General features: G+C 45.6%; 1 protein-coding gene across 3 annotated transcripts; it reads left to right on the top strand.

The window, feature by feature from the left end:
- The first annotated feature begins 7,995 nt into the window (after nt 1–7,995).
- LOC124005401 (cannabinoid receptor 2-like) lies at nt 7,996–17,027 on the top strand. 3 transcript variants are annotated; one of them, XM_046314626.1, is made up of 4 exons: nt 7,996–8,202; nt 13,411–13,453; nt 14,136–14,238; nt 14,438–17,027. In XM_046314626.1, the coding sequence occupies exons 3-4, from the start codon at nt 14,166–14,168 to the stop codon at nt 15,535–15,537; spliced, it is 1,173 nt and encodes a 390-aa protein (XP_046170582.1). In that variant the 5' UTR covers nt 7,996–8,202; nt 13,411–13,453; nt 14,136–14,165; the 3' UTR covers nt 15,538–17,027. The 3 variants fall into 3 exon arrangements, with proteins under 3 accessions (XP_046170582.1, XP_046170583.1, XP_046170580.1); XM_046314627.1 differs by lacking the exon at nt 13,411–13,453; XM_046314624.1 differs by lacking the exon at nt 7,996–8,202 and having other exon boundaries at nt 12,771–14,238.

Below are 17,027 nucleotides of genomic sequence, written 5' to 3' on the forward strand. Positions count from 1 at the left end.
ACGACAGTTTCTTAATTTTGATAGGCTAATAAAGTATTGTAATTTCCTCCCCTGTGGGATTTTTAAAATGGATTATTTCTAGGCAACAGTACGCAACAAACTTCTGCTTGCCTCAATCATGCCACTTCCCCTACAAACCTTTACCATTCTTGAGTTCCCCCAGTTGGTATAGTAGTTGTTACAGATTGTGAAGAAAAACTAACTGGTTGTTAGTGAGTGTCGCCCCCTCTTGCTTAAAAAAAACATTACATCCTGGTTGTCTCATTGTGCATGACCATCATTTAGATGATGTGGTCATAGTAAAAAAAGAACATCTGTATTAAGTAATATGCAGGAAATACAACTTTTGCACAACGAGGGAATCTTGACACAATCACGCCACAAGGGACGAGCATAAAGAACAGATCATATTCAATTAGGGGTTTCGAGCTCTCAGTTGTATAAAAAAAACAATGGTACCATACTGAATAAAGGCTGCAGTACTTTAGAATCAGTGAAATGTCCATCATTATCAATCCCTGTGGAGTAAACACAATATTTCATTGCACTTAACAGGCCATTTCTGCATCACTATTGTCTGGTTTATGGCTCGCCAGAGGTCACAATTTCGGTCTTTTCTGTTCTTTAACCTTGTTTCCTCACACATCCTGAAACACAGCTCACTCTCACAGTGAGTGCTCTGTCTCCTCCCGAGGCACCATTTTAACTTTTAATGCGCAAATGGGATTGACAAAAAGGCAGGAAACATGAACGTGTTAGTACTTCAGGGACTGCATAAGTGTCTAAATATATTGGAGAAATGGAAAGGTGAGGTTGGAGGGGGGGGGGGGGGGGGGGGGGGGGGTAGCCAACCTTTCCATTCATGAGTATTGTATGTTAGGAGGACATTATTTAAGACATTACAGAGTGATGGCCCGCCCTGAAATAAATCTCTTATGACCTTTAATCACGGCCTGTATGACTTTAGAACCTGTGGAATTTGTAACTGTAAACATGGATAGTAAAATGTAATGCTCAGCTCCTAAATGCTGAATCTATTTCAGGTATGGCTTCCCTTTCTTTTTAACTTCATCCTTCCCCAAGCAGATCTCATCGTAGACCAGTGTCTCATTCTCACTCACTCATTCACTGACTGTTTCTGTCATGTTTTGTCATTTATTATCATGTCTTGTCCCTGTGCTTCCCATTCTATTCGTTTCCCTCTGCTGGTCTTATTAGGTTCTTTCCCTCTTTCTATCCCTCTCTCTCTCCCCCTCCCTCTCTCACTCTCTCGCTCTCTCTTCTCTCTATCGTTCCGTTCCTGCTCCCAGCTGTTCCTATTCCCCTAATCATCATTTAGTCTTCCCACACCTGTTCCCGATCCTTTCCCTGATTAGAGTCCCTATTTCTCTCCTTGTTTCCCGTACCTGCCCTGTCGGATCCTCATTTATAATTCACCGTGCTGTGTCAATGTTTTGCCCTGTCGTGTCGTGTTTCCCTCAGATGCTGCGTGGTGAGCAGGTGTCTGAGTCTGCTAGGTTCAAGTGCCTTCCCGAGGCAACCTGCAGTTCTCGATCAAGTCTCCAGTCTGTTCTTGTCTTTACGTGTAGTATTATGCTTTTTGTTTTGTAAAGTTTATTCTGGATTAAATACTCTGTTTTCGCCAAGTCGCTTTTGGGTCCTCATTCACCTGCATGACAGAAGGATCCGACCCAAGGAATGGACCCAGCGACTTCAGACGCTCGTAACACTGCCGTCGAGATCCAAGGAGCCATGCTCGGCAGACACGAGCAGGAATTGTCTGCTGCTCGCCATGCCGTGGAGAACCTGGCCGCTCAGGTTTCCGACCTCTCTGGACAGTTCCAGAGTCTTCGTCTCGTGCCACCTGTTACTTCCTGGCCTGCCGAGCCTCCAGAACCTAGGGTTAATAACCCACCTTGCTACTCCGGGCAGCCCACTGAGTGCCGCTCCTTTCTCACGCAGTGTGAGATTGTGTTCTCTCTCCAACCCAACACATACTCTAGAGAGAGAGCTCGGGTTGCTTACGTCATTTCACTCCTTACTGGCCGGGCTCGAGAATGGGGCACAGCTATCTGGGAGGCAAGGGCTGATTGCTCTAACAAGTACCAGAACTTTAAAGAGGAGATGATTCGGGTTTTTGACCGTTCAGTTTTTGGTAGGGAGGCTTCTAGGGCCCTGGCTTCCCTATGCCAAGGTGAACGGTCCATAACGGATTATTCTATTGAGTTTCGCACTCTTGCTGCCTCTAGTGAGTGGAACGAGCCGGCGCTGCTCGCTCGTTTTCTGGAGGGACTCCACACAGTGGTCAAAGATGAGATTCTCTCTCGGGAGGTTCCTTCCAGTGTGGACTCTTTGATTGCTCTCGCCATCCGCATAGAACGACGGGTAGATCTTCGTCACCAGGCTCGTGGAAGAGAGCTCGCATCAACGGTGTTTCCCTGCTCCGCATCGCAACCATCTCCCTCCTCTGGCTCTGAGACTGAGCCCATGCAGCTGGGAGGGATTCGCATCTCGACTAAGGAGAGGGAACGGAGGATCACCAACCGCCTGTGCCTCTATTGCGGATTTGATGGACATTTTGTTAATTCATGTCCAGTAAGAGGCCAGAGCCCATCAGTAAGCGGAGGGCTACTGGTGAGCGCTACTACTCAGGTCTCTTCATCTAGATCTTGTACTACTATGTCGGTCCATCTACGCTGGACCGGTTCGGGTGCTACATGCAGTGCCTTGATTGACTCTGGGGCTGAGGGTTGTTTCATGGACGAAGCATGGGTTCGGAAACATAACATTCCTTTCAGACAGTTAGACAAGCCTACGCCCATGTTTGCCTTAGATGGTAGTCATCTTCCCAGTATCAGATTTGAGACACTACCTTTAACTCTCACAGTATCTGGTAACCACAGTGAGACTATTTCTTTTTTGATTTTTCGTTCACCTTTCACACCTGTTGTTTTGGGTCATCCCTGGCTAGTATGTCATAATCCTTCTATTAATTGGTCTTGTAATTCTATCCTATCCTGGAACGTATCTTGTCATGTGAAGTGCTTAATGTCTGCCATCCCTCCCATTTCTTCTGTCCCCACTTCTCAGGAGGAACCTGGCGATTTGACAGGAGTGCCGGAGGAATATCATGATCTGCGCACGGTCTTCAGTCGGTCCCGAGCCAACTCCCTTCCTCCTCACCGGTCGTATGATTGTAGTATTGATCTCCTTCCGGGGACCACTCCTCCTCGGGGTAGACTATACTCTCTGTCGGCTCCCGAACGTAAGGCTCTCGAGGATTATTTATCTGTGTCTCTTGACGCCGGTACCATAGTGCCTTCTTCCTCTCCGGCCGGGGCGGGGTTCTTTTTGTTAAGAAGAAGGACGGTACTCTGCGCCCCTGCGTGGATTATCGAGGGCTGAATGACATAACGGTTAAGAATCGTTATCCGCTTCCCCTTATGTCATCAGCCTTCGAGATTCTGCAGGGAGCCAGGTGCTTTACTAAGTTGGACCTTCGTAACGCTTACCATCTCGTGCGCATCAGAGAGGGGGACGAGTGGAAAACGGCGTTTAACACTCCGTTAGGGCATTTTGAGTACCGGGTTCTGCCGTTTGGTCTCGCCAATGCGCCAGCTGTTTTTCAGGCATTAGTTAATGATGTTCTGAGAGACATGCTGAACATCTTTGTTTTTGTCTATCTTGACGATATCCTGATTTTTTCACCGTCACTCGAGATTCATGTTCAGCACGTTCGACGTGTTCTACAGCGCCTTTTAGAGAATTGTCTCTACGTAAAGGCTGAGAAGTGCTCTTTTCATGTCTCCTCCGTTACTTTTCTCGGTTCCGTTATTTCCGCTGAAGGCATTCAGATGGATTCCGCTAAGGTCCAAGCTGTCAGTGATTGGCCCGTTCCAAGGTCACGTGTCGAGTTGCAGCGCTTTTTAGGTTTTGCTAATTTCTATCTGCGTTTCATTCGTAATTTCGGTCAAGTTGCTGCCCCTCTCACAGCGCTTACTTCTGTCAAGACGTGTTTTAAGTGGTCCGGTTCCGCCCAGGGAGCTTTTGATCTTCTAAAAGAACGTTTTACGTCCGCTCCTATCCTCGTTACTCCTGACGTCACTAGACAATTCATTGTCGAGGTTGACGCTTCAGAGGTAGGCGTGGGAGCCATTCTATCCCAGCGCTTCCAGTCTGACGATAAGGTTCATCCTTGCGCTTATTTTTCTCATCGCCTGTCGCCATCTGAGCGCAACTATGATGTGGGTAACCGTGAACTGCTCGCCATCCGCTTAGCCCTAGGCGAATGGCGACAGTGGTTGGAGGGGGCGACCGTTCCTTTTGTCGTTTGGACAGACCATAAGAACCTTGAGTACATCCGTTCTGCCAAACGACTTAATGCCCGTCAAGCTCGTTGGGCGTTGTTTTTCGCTCGTTTCGAGTTTGTGATTTCTTACCGTCCGGGTAGCAAGAACACCAAGCCTGATGCCTTATCCCGTCTGTTTAGTTCTTCTGTGGCTTCTACTGATCCCGAGGGGATTCTTCCTTATGGGCGTGTTGTCGGGTTAACAGTCTGGGGAATTGAAAGACAGGTTAAGCAAGCACTCACGCACACTGCGTCGCCGCGCGCTTGTCCTAGTAACCTCCTTTTCGTTCCTGTTTCCACTCGTCTGGCTGTTCTTCAGTGGGCTCACTCTGCCAAGTTAGCTGGTCATCCCGGTGTTCGAGGCACTCTTGCGTCTATTCGCCAGCGCTTTTGGTGGCCGACTCAGGAGCGTGACACGCGCCGTTTCGTGGCTGCTTGTTCGGACTGCGCGCAGACTAAGTCGGGTAACTCTCCTCCTGCCGGTCGTCTCAGACCGCTCCCCATTCCTTCTCGACCATGGTCTCACATCGCCCTAGACTTCATTACCGGTCTGCCTTTGTCTGCGGGGAAGACTGTGATTCTTACGGTTGTCGATAGGTTCTCTAAGGCGGCACATTTCATTCCCCTCGCTAAACTTCCTTCCGCTAAGGAGACGGCACAAATCATTATCGAGAATGTGTTCAGAATTCATGGCCTCCCGTTAGACGCCGTTTCAGACAGAGGCCCGCAATTCACGTCACAGTTTTGGAGGGAGTTCTGTCGTTTGATTGGTGCGTCCGTCAGTCTCTCTTCCGGGTTTCATCCCCAGTCTAACGGTCAAGCAGAGAGGGCCAATCAGACGATTGGTCGCATACTACGCAGCCTTTCTTTCAGAAACCCTGCGTCTTGGGCAGAACAGCTCCCTGGGCAGAATACGCTCACAACTCGCTTCCTTCGTCTGCTACCGGGTTATCTCCGTTTCAGAGTAGTCTGGGTTACCAGCCTCCTCTATTCTCTTCCCAGCTTGCCGAGTCCAGCGTTCCCTCCGCTCAAGCGTTTGTCCAACGTTGTGAGCGCACCTGGAGGAGGGTGAGGTCTGCACTTTGCCGCTACAGGGCACAGACTGTGAGAGCCGCCAATAAACGCAGGATTAAGAGTCCTAGGTATTGTTGCGGCCAGAGAGTGTGGCTTTCCACTCGCAACCTTCCTCTTACGACAGCTTCTCGTAAGTTGACTCCGCGGTTCATTGGTCCGTTCCGTGTCTCCCAGGTCGTCAATCCTGTCGCTGTGCGACTGCTTCTTCCGCGACATCTTCGTCGCGTCCATCCTGTCTTCCATGTCTCCTGTGTTAAGCCCTTTCTTCGCACCCCCGTTCGTCTTCCCTCCCCCCCTCCCGTCCTTGTCGAGAGCGCACCTATTTACAAGGTACATAAGATCATGGACATGCGTTCTCGGGGACGGGGTCACCAATACTTAGTGGATTGGGAGGGTTACGGTCCTGAGGAGAGGAGTTGGGTTCCGTCTCGGGACGTGCTGGACCGTTCACTCATTGATGATTTCCTCCGTTGCCGCCAGGATTCCTCCTCGAGTGCGCCAGGAGGCGCTCGGTGAGTGGGGGGGTACTGTCATGTTTTGTCATTTATTATCATGTCTTGTCCCTGTGCTTCCCATTCTATTCGTTTCCCTCTGCTGGTCTTATTAGGTTCTTTCCCTCTTTCTATCCCTCTCTCTCCCCCTCCCTCTCTCACTCTCTCGCTCTCTCTTCTCTCTATCGTTCCGTTCCTGCTCCCAGCTGTTCCTATTCCCCTAATCATCATTTAGTCTTCCCACACCTGTTCCCGATCCTTTCCCTGATTAGAGTCCCTATTTCTCTCCTTGTTTCCCGTACCTGCCCTGTCGGATCCTCATTTATAATTCACCGTGCTGTGTCAATGTTTTGCCCTGTCGTGTCGTGTTTCCCTCAGATGCTGCGTGGTGAGCAGGTGTCTGAGTCTGCTAGGTTCAAGTGCCTTCCCGAGGCAACCTGCAGTTCTCGATCAAGTCTCCAGTCTGTTCTTGTCTTTACGTGTAGTATTATGCTTTTTGTTTTGTAAAGTTTATTCTGGATTAAATACTCTGTTTTCGCCAAGTCGCTTTTGGGTCCTCATTCACCTGCATGACAGTTTCTGGTGAGGGGAGATAGGTGGAACTGACTGGCTGAGGTCATCAGTTTGGTCCATCTTCCGCCTACACCACAGCAGAACTGACACAAAAGAATCCACACCTGCCTTTATTCTTTTAGACTATGATGAGTCCATTCCCAACAATATAGCGTTACTGACCCTTTAAAAAAAAAGTATTTTGCCTAAAATGACATACCCAAATCCAACTGCCTGTAGCTCAGGACCTGAAGCAAGGATATGCATATTCTTGATACCATTTGAAAGGTAACACTTTGAAGTTTGTGGAAATGTGAAATTAATGTAGAGCTCCAGAGATCCTCTGCGGAGATGGGAGAACCTTCCAGAAGGACAACCATCTCTCAGCACTCTGCCAACCAGGCCTTTATGGTAGAGCGGCCAGACGAAGACACTCCTCAGTAAAGCCCGCATGGAGTTTGCCAAAAAGCACCTAAAGACTCTCAGACCATGAGAAACAAAATTCTCTGGTCTGATGAAACCAAGATTGAACTATTTGGCCTGAATGCCAAGCGTCACGTCTGGAGGAAACCTGGCACCATCCCTGCAGTGAAGCATGGTGGTGGCAGCATCATGCCGTGGGGATTTTTTTCAGCGGCAGGGACTGGGAGACTAGTCAGGATTGAGGAAAGATGAACGGAAAAAAGTACAGAGGGATCCTTGATAAAAACCTGCTCCAGAGTGCTTAGGACCTCAGACTGGGGGCGAAGATTCACCTTCTCCAAGCACACAGACAAGATAACACAAGAGTGGCTTCAGGACAAGTCTCTGAATGTCCTTGAGTGACCCAGTCAGAGCCCGGACTTGATCCCGATCAAACATCTCTGGAGAGACCTGAAAATAGCTGTGCAGCGACGCTCCCAATCCAATGAGTTTGAGATTATCTGCAGAGAAGAATGGGAGAAACTCCCCAAATACAGGTGTGCCAAGCTTTTAGAGTCATACCCAAGAAGATTTGAGGCTCTTATCGTTGCCAAAGGTGCTTCAACAAAGTAAAGTGCCTGAATACTTTTGTAAATGTGATATTTCACATTTTTATTTTTAATACATTTGCAAAAAATGTCTAAGAACCTGTTTTTGCTTTGTCTTTATGGAACATTGTGTGTAGATTGATGGGAAAAAAACTAATTAATTTTAGAATAAAGGCTGTAACATAACAAAATGTGGAAAAAGTCAAGGGATGATGCTGTCGGAATTAGTACCTCGTTGCATGTTTAAAGTGATTAAAGTGACTGTTTAGAATGTATATGTCTGTGTAAGTTTTGTTTCCTTGTTGCAGTGTCACAACTCAGTTGGCACAGCATGTTTCAACATTTGTGCTGACACTTCTGCCAATGTCTCTGTGGACCAGTGGAGGCTGGTGGGAGGAGCTACAGGAGGACAGCTGGGATGGAATAAACAGAACGGAGTCAAACATGTGGTTTCCATATGTTTGATCTATTTGATACCGTTCCATTGATTCCATTCCAGCCATTAGAATGAGCCCAAAAAGCATGAACATGTTAGTACTTCAGGGACTGCAAACGGTCAGACATCAGTCTCTCTCGCTCTCTCTCCCTCACTCACTCTCACTCAGTCACCAACTGGTTCTGGGGAGTGGAGTTAGATGGACCTCAGTGGCGCTGTAGCCGAGGTCACCAGTTTGGTCTGTCTTCCTCCTACACCACAACAGAACTGACAGAAAATCATCCACACAAGGTAAGCGCCTGCCTTTATTCTTGTATTATTTTATACTACGATACAGTCCACCCCACACAGGGCAAAAACACTACCTTGTGGTTCCTGAGCATCATAGAGCAAATCATTATTTGCACAATATGTTTGAAACCTGTTTTGAGGGAAATGCTGAACGTGAGAGCATGATTGTTAGGTTCTGAAGCACAAAGCATGCTCTTCCTTAGGATTTTGCATGTATATAGATGTTAGATGATGCTGTCTGATGTTCAGTCTGTGACCCAGATCAGTCTGTGACCCATGTGTTCTGATTTTAATAGCATTTATTAATTGGTACCTCATTTCATGTTTTAAAGTGGCCGTTTAAAACATCAGTCTGTGAAAGTCTTCTTGCCTTTTTGCAGTGTCACAACTCAGTTGACACACTATATTTCAACATGTGTTGAAATGTCTCTGCGGTCATACTGTAAATCTAAGATATTACCCACTCAGTAATAGGTACTGTGTACTTTGCATTAATTAAGATATGTATGAGTGGTCCAAGTATCTTCGAGGAACAGAAAAGTAGTCTACTGTGAACTGTCAATCAAAGCATATTTCAGGTCCACACGGAGAGAGGAAGCCTATGGTGGTGTAATAAGCAGAGTGCATATATTCCGTCATCTCCCTCAAGCAGATTTAGAAATATTGTCACTAAAGTCAATAAGGGTCTCTGTAAAAAGTAATTTACTTCCTATTTCTCCAGCTCCCATACTCCAAAATGTACTTTCATAAAGCAGATGTTTGTGACGGAAAGAATAGGAATGATGAGCATTCAGAACCTCATAAAATGAAAACAAAATGTAAGCAAAAAGTGGGGCACTGGTGCAATGCCGTAAAAAAAAGTGATATATTTGTGTGGTTAAGAACGTCCTATTTCTATAGACACAGCAGGGCAGTAACTAGAGTTCGAGTTTTAGCGAGGTTCTTTTTGAAAGTTGAAGCTCATTGACTGCATTTCTGTACTAATTTTAATTTTTTTTAAAAGGATATTTGGTGAACAGAAAAAAAAACGAACAAAAATTAACCCAGCCATTATCACCTGCTGTAGGTTAATTTACCTAAGTCGATATACAAAAAAAACAATCCAACATTTACTGAGAGCTAACTCTGCAAATAGCACTGCTGGGTGATTTAATGAGTCATAGTCAATCGATCAATAACATAATAATATTCTTAGCAAAAGGTGATCATTTTGAATGTACAATCTGTAGAAACTATGACAATAGAAAGGTTCATAACCTTTTGTGAAACATCACAGCACAGAGTAAAAATATATGGCAGCGAGAAATCAACTGGATGGTCTTCAAAGACAGATGGGAGGGTTAGAGGGTTGCTGAAAGCTGGGACGAAAAAAACAAAAAGATAATTAATGTAAAATATACTGTCTGAAATGTATGTAGTATGTATTAACTGGAAGTGGAAGCATAAGTATTGTTGTCCATTAGTTTACTCCACGTAGGGAAGGGGTAGGGTTAGGGGGGAAACATTAATAAAGGAAAATATAAAACATATATTTAAAATAATATATACAGTTGAAGTCGGAAGTTCACATACAATTAGGGTGGAGTCATTTAAACTCGTTATTCAACCACTCCACAAATTTCTTGTTAACAAACTATAGTTTTGGCAAGTCGGTTAGGTCATCTACTTTGTGCATGACACAAGTAATTTCCCAACTATTTTTACAGACAGATTTCATTTATAATTCACTGTATCACAATTCCAGTGGGTCAGAAGTTTACATACACTAAGTAGACTGTGCCTTTAAACAGCTTGGAAAATTCCAGAAAATTATGTCATGGCTTGCGAAGCTTCTGATAGGCTCATTGACATCATTTGCGTCAATTGGAGGTGTACCTGTGGATGTATTTATCTGGAGCTCTGTCTGAGTGACCATTGGGTTCTTCTTTCCAGATTGTTCAGTTTGGCCGGCCGGCCGGCCAGCTCTAGGAAGACTCTTGGTGGCCTCCATTATGTAAGAATAATGGAGGCCACTGTGTTCTTGGGGACCTTCAATGCTGCAGAAATGTTTTGGTACAATTCCTCACATCTGTGCCTCGACACAATCCTGTCTCTGAGCTCTACGGACAATTATTTCAATCTCATAGCTTGGTTTTTGCCCTGACATGCATTGTCAACTGTGGGACCTTATACAGTGCCTTGCGAAAGTATTCGGCTCCCTTGAACTTTGCGACCTTTTGCCACATTTCAGGCTTCAAACATAAAGATATAAAACTGTATTTTTTTGTGAAGAATCAACAACAAGTGGGACACAATCATGAAGTGGAACGACATTTATTGGATATTTCAAACTTTTTAAAACTTTTTAGCCCATATCCCTATGGTGAAGCATGGTGACAGCATCATGCTATGGGGATGTTTTTCAGCGGCAGGGAATGGGAGATTAGTCAGGATTGAGGGAAAGATGAACGGAGCAATGTACAGAGAGATCCTTGATGAAAACCTGCTCCAGAGCGCTCAGAACCTCAGACTGGGGTTAAGGTTCACCTTCCCACAAGTACCACGACCCAAATCACACAGCCAAGACAATGCAGGACTGGCTTCGGGACAATTGGCCCCCAGAGCCCGGATTTGAACCTGATCAAACATCTATGGAGAGACCTGAAAATAGCTGTGCAGCGACGCCCCCATCCAACCTGACAGAGCTTGAGAGGATCTGCAGAGAAGGGGAGAAACTCCACAAATACAGATGTTCCAAGCTAGTAGCTTCATACCCAAGACTTGAGGCTGTAATCACTGCCAAAGGTGCTTAAACAAGGTGCTTAAACAAAGTATTGAGTAAAGGGTCTGAATACTTATGTAAATGTGATATTTCCAGTTTTTTTTCTTACACAGGGCACTTTGGATCACCTGCTGCGTGGGCACCCCCACAGTTGTCACACGGTGCCTTCTTTATCCCAACTGTACACTTCCTCTGACTATGTCCCCCTAAACATTTCTCACATCGTGGGAACTCCCTTCTACAACATGCCCGAATTCTTGGCACCTAAATCACTGTAGCGGGTTCGTAACATAGGCCCTCACGGAATAGCAACTATAACTTAACCTCTGTGTCAAAGCTCAACAAGACAGACAAGGTATTCTCAGTCTCGCCATTTCAACCGGGTCTACGTCGCACCAAATGACAGGTGTCGCAAACACCAGGAATATTATTTTTCATTTGATCCACCTCTACAATCAACGTTACCCCACTGATCACTCCTTTTAGCGGCGCCCTGCTCCAGAGAGCAAAGCACTACTGTAACGGTTTTCATGTGGTGAAGGAGAGTCGGACCAAACTGCAGCGTGTAGATTGCGATACATGTTTAAGAAACAACGTAGACACGAATAAACACAAACACTACAAAAACAATAAACGTAACGAAAACCGAAACAGCCTATACTTTGTGTAAACTAACACAGAACAAGGACATCAGGACACTAAGGACAATCACCCACAACACAACCAAAGAATATGGCTGCCTAAATATGGTTCCCAATCAGAGACAACGATAAACACCTGCCTCTGATTGAGAACCACTTCAGACAGCCATAGACTTACCTAGAACACCCCACTAAGCTACAATCCCACTACATACACACCACATACAAAAACCCATGTCACAACCTGGCCTGACCAAATAAATGAAGATAAACACAAAATACTTTGACCAGGGCGTGACAACTACACAGGTTGCGCCCGCTTCCTCTGGGCTGAGGATGCACAAAAAAGATTTCACAGATCACAGATCTAACCATTCCCAGTTTGTCCTTTACCCAGCTTGGCAGAACAGCCAAAAAGCAGGAATCCACTTTTTCCAAAAATCTCACTCCTAACCGGATCAAAATAATCTCCGACAGGATTCACAGAGCAAACGTTGGAAGTCTCTACCACACCTGTCGCCGCAGGTAGGCCCACTTCCTCCTGGTCTGGCTCAACTTCAGAGCGCCGACTAACTTCATTTTGAGATCCTAAAGGTTCTCAAGGCAGCATGTAGGTTTGTATTCAGGAGACAAAGTGTGTACACAGGAAACAAATGACATATTCTGCACTTCTGCATTGAGGAGTAGAGGGGTGTGCAGTGAGTTTGCACAATGTCAGCAGAATCTCTAGACTAGTTGCCTATTGAGCAGACTGCGAGCTGGGGTAGTTGGTTTCACTTCAGGGAGGCAAATCCAGGGTGACGCAAGCAAACATTATTCCACTTGTTCCCATAAACGCAAGCGCGATTAGAACTCAGTCAGATCAAGAATATAAGCATTCTGAGCTTTGATTAACGCTGCAATATTTCCACTTTGACCCGTAAAATCACTAGGAAATCAGCTCAAAGATATTTTCATTTTGGAAATATGTTCCTAAGTATTCCCACGCATATATAGAGAGACATACACCTTCCTAATATTGAGTTGCACCCACTTCTGCCCTCAGAACAGCCTCAATTCGTCAGGGCAAGGACTCTACAAGGTGCCGAAAGTGTTCCACAGGGATGCTGGCCAAATGTGTCCCACAGTTGTGTCAAGTTGGCTGGATGTCCTTTGGGGGAACATTCTTGATACACACGGGAAACTGTTGAGCTTGAAAAACCCTGGAGCGTTGCAGTTCTTAACACACTCAAACCGGTGCGCCTGGCACCTTACCACCATACTCAGTTCAAAGGCACTTAGACATTTTCTCTTGCCCACTCACACTCTGAATGGCACTCAGTCTAAGTCATGGAACGAGCAGGGGTTCCTAATGTTTTGTACACTCAGTGTATGCGATCATATCCCAATGTAATCAAGGTTTGAAATTATTTTATTTTTGTCAAATACTGTATCTATTTGGGCTACTTGAGGTCACTTTGCAGAGTACAAATGAATTATAATTATGTTTCGGGACCCCCGACCATCCGCTCATGAAGAAATTCAGCCCATGGCTTAATGTAATTTGGGACCCTTGCTATAGTGCATAGAGAGGATGAGGATATGCTTTCCAAGCTCAGTCTGACTGTACTAGACCTTAATGACCATGGCCTGGTGAGGCCCAACTCAACACTGTCTTTCTAACCTAATGTACTTCCATCAACAGCTGGAAATGATGACCAGAAGCCATCTGCACGGCTCTTTCCACCAAGCCCACTCATGCGGTTTACTATGAATCACATCGTTGTCTCCATTAATGATAAAAATATATGTATTTGTTTTTCTCAGGAAGTCACCACCCAATTCATTCACTTCAAGTGAGAGCCTCAAGGTCTGTTTATGTCTACTGATAATGCGTTTGTTTTTACCGTGCCTCTTGAGGTGGGCTAGAAGGGATGGATTTTTCTCTGCTGTAAATAGACAGATTATTGTTTTGAGGTGATCAAACAGGTCCCCGTGTTTAAATGGTTATGCTTCCACAGAATGTCTGAAGCTTGTTTTTGGTGGATTTCAATTTCTTCTAATAGGAATATATTTGAACACACGGACCTGTTTCATCACCTCAAAACAATACTCTGTCAATTTACAGCAGAGAAAAAAAAAATATCAATGATAATAAATAGAAAATAGGACAATAATTGGTTTTGAATAAACACATTCACAAGCCATTTTTTAGCACATTTTCGCCATGAAGAGACCCTGAAAGGATTCAGGAAGGAGGCAATTAGGCAGCAACTCCTTCTCACAACGCATTGGAGGAAAGGGTCAGAGGTTCCTCCCCTTGGACCGTCTCCTCCGATGCGTTTTGAGAAGGAAGCGAGGAACGGGAATGCGAAAAGGAAGTACAATTTAAGATGCACCATTCAGGAAGTTCTGTTTAAGTAATCAGATAATGTCTTTATCAAGTGGTCATATGTGGTACTGTCTGATGACTTGTGACCAATCTGAATTTCTATGGGTAAATACAGTATGAGAACAATGTTCATACATTTCCCCTCTGCACCTCTAAGTAGATCTCAGAGCTAACCCCTGACCTATAAGAGATGGATGGATGGGACAAGCCTGTAGGGGCCATGATGTCCGAAGACAATGGCAGCACCCCCACATCACCTCTGGGTATGTATATTAGAATATTGTCATCATATTTTAAATAGGATAACTTATAATACAATAACTGCGGCTCCTTAAATATTATTTGATATTAAAAATAACTATGACATATTATGATGATGATGATTGGTAATGTGAGTTCACATTGGCTTATGTTGTATGGCAGCCAATCACTGATGTCTGAATTGTATTCCTGTGTCAACAGTCAACCAGTCCTGTGCGGACCGGAAGTGCTATATGGTTCTGCATGAGGCGGAGAAGACAGCCATCAGCTCCATCTGTTTCCTGGCCGGACCCTTCACTTTCCTGGAGAATGCGTTGGTCCTGGGTGTGATCGCCGCCACCGCCACCCTGCGCCAGCGTCCCTCCTACCTTTTCATTGGCAGCCTGGCCCTGGCCGACGTCTTTGCCAGCTGCTTCTTCACCACCAGCTTCCTGGACTTCCACCTGTTCCACCGCCTTGACGGCCCCAACGCCTACCTCTTCAAGCTGGGCGGGGTGACGATGGCGTTCACCGGCTCGGTGGGTAGTCTTCTGTTGACTGCTCTGGACCGCTATCTGTGTATACATCAGGCGTTGAGTTATAAAGTGGTGTTGACGCGCCGCAGGGCCCTGTTGGCTCTCCTTGCCCTGTGGAGCGCCACCATCCTCATCTCCTTCCTCCCTCTGATGGGCTGGAGGTGCCCCACAGAGCTCAGCCCGCCCTGCTCGCGCCTCTTCCCATACATCGACCACCGCTACCTGGCCTGCTGGGTCAGCTTCATCCTGGTGCTGCTGTCACTCATCCTGGGCGCCTACGCCCTGATCCTGTGGAGGGCCAATCGGCATGAGGCATCCATGACTGGCCACCAGAGGGTGCCTACCCGTGGTCAGGCCCGCATGCGACTGGACATTCGGTTGGCACGTACCCTGGGCCTGATTCTGCTCATCATGGTGGGCTGTTGGCTGCCGACCCTCTCCTTCATGCTGGCAGACGTCTCGGTGCAGCTCGTGCGCATTCAGCAGAGGGCCTTTGCTTTCTGCAGCACCATGTGCCTGGTCAACTCAGCCGTCAACCCACTGCTGTATGCCCTGCGCTGCCGGGAGCTGAGGTTGGCACTGATGCGGCTATTGGGGCGCCTGAGTGACAGGCTGGGGTGCTGCCAGAGGCACGTAGGGGGAGACACGACCACTGCCCTTCCCTTAGGCGAGAGCAACAGCTGTAGCGCTCACTCCGAGAGTGAGGCGCCCAGACTCGTTAGCTGCCGACCGAACACAGTCTCAGAAATGGTTGGCAAGCAGCAGCTGGACATGACTGGAATATGAGAAGGGTTGAGAGGCTTACCATATATCAGGGTTATAGCAGTGTTGTGAACTTGTGTTTCTTCTGTTGTGTTCATAGCGATAAGGAGGTAATGTCTCTAAAATGAACTGTGATAACAGGGACAAAAACAAAGATATCGACCATGTTACCATAAATTGTGCTGACCCACCTACAAGCCAAGTCAATCAGAGATAATATAATTTTATTATTTGTCCAAGGTACATGATAGATTTATTATTATATATGTTTTTACAATGTGAAATATCCCAAATGAACACCTTTGGGAAAACAACAGCATTGTTGGGGTTGGCAGTGTAAATGTAGATAGCTATGCTACCCTATGCTTGTTTTCGCTTGAGTGTCTGTCCTTTAGCGTCCAGAAGAGGATCCTGACGGGTTCCCATCTGCACATAAATACCTGTCCTGAATAGAGGCCCTGTGGTTGTAAACAATGTCCTCCACATTGTGACTGCAAGCAGTGTTGAGATCAGAGGTGTAGGAAAGGTAGAGCCTGGGTGGGTCCAATCAGAACAAAAAAGTCCACTCAGATTTTGTATTATTTATTTTAAAAATGTATGTTTTTTTATGCTCTTTTCTCAGTGTTCCAAATGGAACATAGTGTTTGCATATTTAGGTAAAAAGACAATCAGAATTCATAGCAAGCAGTACACTGGGTTAGTCAGATTTGATTAAATATAACGGAACAGATGACATGGAATGACATCACATGCCAACAAGAACTGAAAGCCACACCCCCAATGAGCAACGAATATGACTGCATTGAGGCATATGTCACTGTGCTTCTATGGCTACATGCACCATGCCACTACCTATTTCATTTGTTCATTTAGCAAACAAGACAGCTCATAATCCAGTGCCTTTATTACAGTCAACACACCTATATGTTAGCTTTAAAAATCCTACATTTTCTCTCAGCTTCATGGCAAAATGTGTAGAATAGCATGAGATGAGCTAAAAAAAACTGCACATGTTCCTCTCTATCCTATGGCAAAATGTGTAGAATTGCAGGAAATTTTCTTTAAAACAGCAACATGCCAAAATGTGTAGAATAGCATGAGATTAGCTATAAACTGCACATTTGTCTCTGTTCCATGGCAAAATGTATAAAATAAAATTGGGGGCCCAGACCAATTTCTGCAGGCCCACCCAACAACAAATTTCTGGCTAAGCCACTGGTCGAGATAAGTGGGGCACAGGTCAGCAAGATAGAGTCACACAACACAGAGACTAGAACACTTTTTTCTATAGAACACTACAAATGGCAACTACAGTTCACAAGTAATTTCAGTAGATCGATCACAAAACAATCGAACACAAAGGTAGATGTTTTGTCTTGTAGATAGTCTAAGTAAAATAAAATCAAAATAACATTTGAACGGTTTTTGCTTACTTACGGGTCCTTTTCCAACAATGCAGTTTCTTTTTTTATTTGTATTTATTTTATTGATACGAGAAATAAATACGCAGTGAA

Source organism: Oncorhynchus gorbuscha, linkage group LG19, assembly GCF_021184085.1.
Source record: "Oncorhynchus gorbuscha isolate QuinsamMale2020 ecotype Even-year linkage group LG19, OgorEven_v1.0, whole genome shotgun sequence".
Lineage (NCBI taxonomy): Eukaryota > Metazoa > Chordata > Actinopteri > Salmoniformes > Salmonidae > Oncorhynchus > Oncorhynchus gorbuscha.

Bases quoted from the DNA above. Each gene is read 5' to 3' on its own strand.
- LOC124005401 (XM_046314626.1), top strand. From the start codon at position 14,166: ATGGATGGATGGGACAAGCCTGTAGGGGCCATGATGTCCGAAGACAAT. The intron at 14,239-14,437 runs GTATGTATATTA...CTGTGTCAACAG, and splicing joins CACCCCCACATCACCTCTGG to TCAACCAGTCCTGTGCGGAC.